The sequence below is a fragment of the Thalia democratica genome, chromosome 6 (assembly GCF_965202585.1).
Source record: "Thalia democratica chromosome 6, ktThaDemo2.hap1.1, whole genome shotgun sequence".
NCBI classification, from domain to species: Eukaryota; Metazoa; Chordata; class Thaliacea; order Salpida; family Salpidae; genus Thalia; species Thalia democratica.
In genome coordinates, this window is record NC_139170.1 from 5,879,995 (window position 1) to 5,882,751 (window position 2,757).

The 2,757-nt window shown below is 35.8% G+C and overlaps 1 protein-coding gene across 1 annotated transcript; it reads right to left on the bottom strand.

Moving 5' to 3' along the window:
* Window positions 1–253: 253 nt before the first annotated feature.
* LOC145838183 (uncharacterized) lies at window positions 254–1,931 on the bottom strand. Its single transcript, XM_082945742.1, has one exon. It carries the CDS (start codon window positions 1,929–1,931, stop codon window positions 507–509), a length of 1,425 nt encoding a protein of 474 aa, XP_082801868.1. The 3' UTR covers window positions 254–506.
* Between the last annotated feature and the right edge of the window lie 826 nt (window positions 1,932–2,757).

The following is a 2,757-nucleotide window of genomic DNA, read 5'->3' on the forward strand; positions in this document are numbered from 1 at the left end:
AGTGTTATGTCTTTATATAAAATAAGATACCTTTCAATCATATGTAAGAAATTAAATTCATTAAAAGACCCAAAATATTTCTATAAATTGATGATTTATTTTTTGATTCAAGCAAATAAATGAAAAACTTCGTTGTTATTTTTATTTTACTATATTTGACTAAAACACATTTACTATATAAGAGAAACAAAACCGACTTAAATATAAAAACACAAAAACAATTCTACATTTTTTATTAATATGCCTACATGAAACTACTCAACATTAAATTTCCTAAATAATTTTTACTATCAAGATCAGAATTACAAGAAAATAAACCAGTATTCTAAACTTAGAATAAAGGTTGAGGCTTATAAATCAAAACCATTAAATACAACTTAATCAAAATCACATAAAAACATAAAGACATTTGCTGTGGCCTCAAAGTTTGAAGCCTATAAAAAAAATAACACAATTCGAAAGTACACTGTTACAACGAATTGTCAAAAAGATACACGTTTCGTTTCTCAAAAGTATTTCCTTCTCCCGTAAGCCGCCTCATCTGGATCCGATCTCTTGTTCCTGTTTGCAACCATTCTCTTCATCTTTTCGTTTCTTTCCTCTTCATCGTCGGAGAAATCCCTATGGTTCGGGGGACACTCTGTGTCGCCGGCCCACGAGGCGTCGCAGCCTTTATCTTGGACAACTTCCGGGGCGAGTGTCAAATCGCCATCGGCAACAAACACTTGGTCTCTGGGGTTCACATCGTCTGTGTTTTCAGTCAGGACAGCGTACATGGGCTGGGTAATTGGTCCGAAAATGTCCTTGATCTCTCCCAACACCCTCCTGTTTTCCAGGACAATCTTGGTATCAACTGCCAAAGCACGGCTGTTTGCTAACGCCTCAATATTGACACACTCCTGGCCCATTTTGTTCATGACGAAGCCGATCAGCCTGGTGCCTTTATTCGGCTCCAAGTACTCCGCTTTCTTTGGAGCTTTGGGTTTCTTGTCAAGGTTTTTCTTGATCTGTGAAAACTTTGTTTCCCCGTGCAACACAGACTGCCTGATGCTCAGACTTCTGAAGTTGTCGCTCAAGGAGACTGGCTGTGGTTTTGGCTTTGGAGGGGGAGCTACCTCTTCTTCACTGGATGAATCTTCCTCACTTGAGGATTCTTCCTCACTGCTGGACTCCCCTTCTTCTGATTTAGCTTTTTCTTCAGTAGCGTTTGAATCATTTACTTTATCTTCAGCTTTTGGTTCAAGAGGGGTTGACTTGTCGGTGACTTGTTCTACCACCATACCAGTTTCAGTGGATTGTTCAGGAGTTTCCTTTTCGGAAGCTTCTGTAGCTTTGTTGTTTTCACCCGTTGATACTTGTGGGGTTGGACTGTCAGAGGTATTTTCTGCCACCTTGCCAGTTTCAGTGGATTGTTCAGGAGTTTCCTTGTCAGGAGCTTCTGTAACTTTGTTGTTTTCACCTGTTGGCACTTGTGGGGTTGGATTGTCGGAGGTATTTTCTGCCACCTTGCCAGTTTCAGTGGATTGTTCAGGAGTTTTCTTTTCAGGAGTTTCTGTAACTTTGTTGTTTTCACTTGTTGGTACTTGTGGGTTTGGACTGTCAGAGGTATTTTCTGCTACCATGTCAGTTTCAGCGGATTGTTCAGGAGTTTCCTTTTCAGGAGCTTCTGTAGCTTTGTTGTTTTCACCCGTTGGTACTTGTGGGGTTGGATTGTCGGAGGCATTTTCTGCTACCATGTCAGTTTCAGTGGCTTTTTCAGGGAAGCTTTTCTTTTCAGGTACTTCCGTGGCCCCCTTTTCTTCTTCTTCTTCTACTTGTTTGTTGAGGATCAAATCTTTCTTCTCAACCATTTTTTCTTCCTTCTGCTGCTTGGCATTGCTGAGAAAGATGGAGTAGTTGAAATCTTCAGAGCCCGAGTTGGAATCTTCCATGTTGTTTGTTTATTTACTTGTATCTGAAAACAGTCATGTGAAAGTTTTGTCAAGTTGTCAACACGATGTAATTTGTAAACCGCAAACTCAGCTTTTAACTTACAAAAATATATATTCTTGATGAGATTATTATCCCAATGGTACTCAAGTAAAAAAATTTTAACTTTACTTGAATAGTTTTTTATTATTTTTATTTAATAACAAATATTACAAAGAGATAGATATGTAAGAACTAAAAAGTCTTTAAAACATATCTCGATTGTATTAGAAGCCTAAACCAAAAAATATTTTATAGTTGATGAAATATTTAATATCAACTAATTTAATAACTTAAACTAAGACAATCTGTACTTTGTGATGAAGAGGAAAAAAAGGTACTATGCGTTTTTGCAGGAAGGTTTAAAATTACATTATATTGAACTATCCGGAAAAACTGAAAGTATCTGTAGGGTTGGAATCTAACCAGACATTTATTTTAAAATAAGATCCTGATCTCAATTTCAAAAATGCATCCTTATTTTGTGGGAAAGGCGAACAATTTTTACAGTTAGTCCATAACTAATACTTAAACAATTCACTTGAAACAAACTTTTTATTTAAAAAAAATTAAACTATACAAGTAATGCTTTCTGAAAAATTGAGCTTCCTTAACCAAAAAATAAACAGTAGATAAAATTTGAGTGATTTATTATACTTGAAAAAAAATGTCAATGAAAAATACGGTCCATACACTTGTATTGAACATTTGAACTAATACAACTGTATCTTAAAAATTGATTAAAAAAATTCTTAGTCTATAAAAACTGATGTATAGTTGCTACTTTCA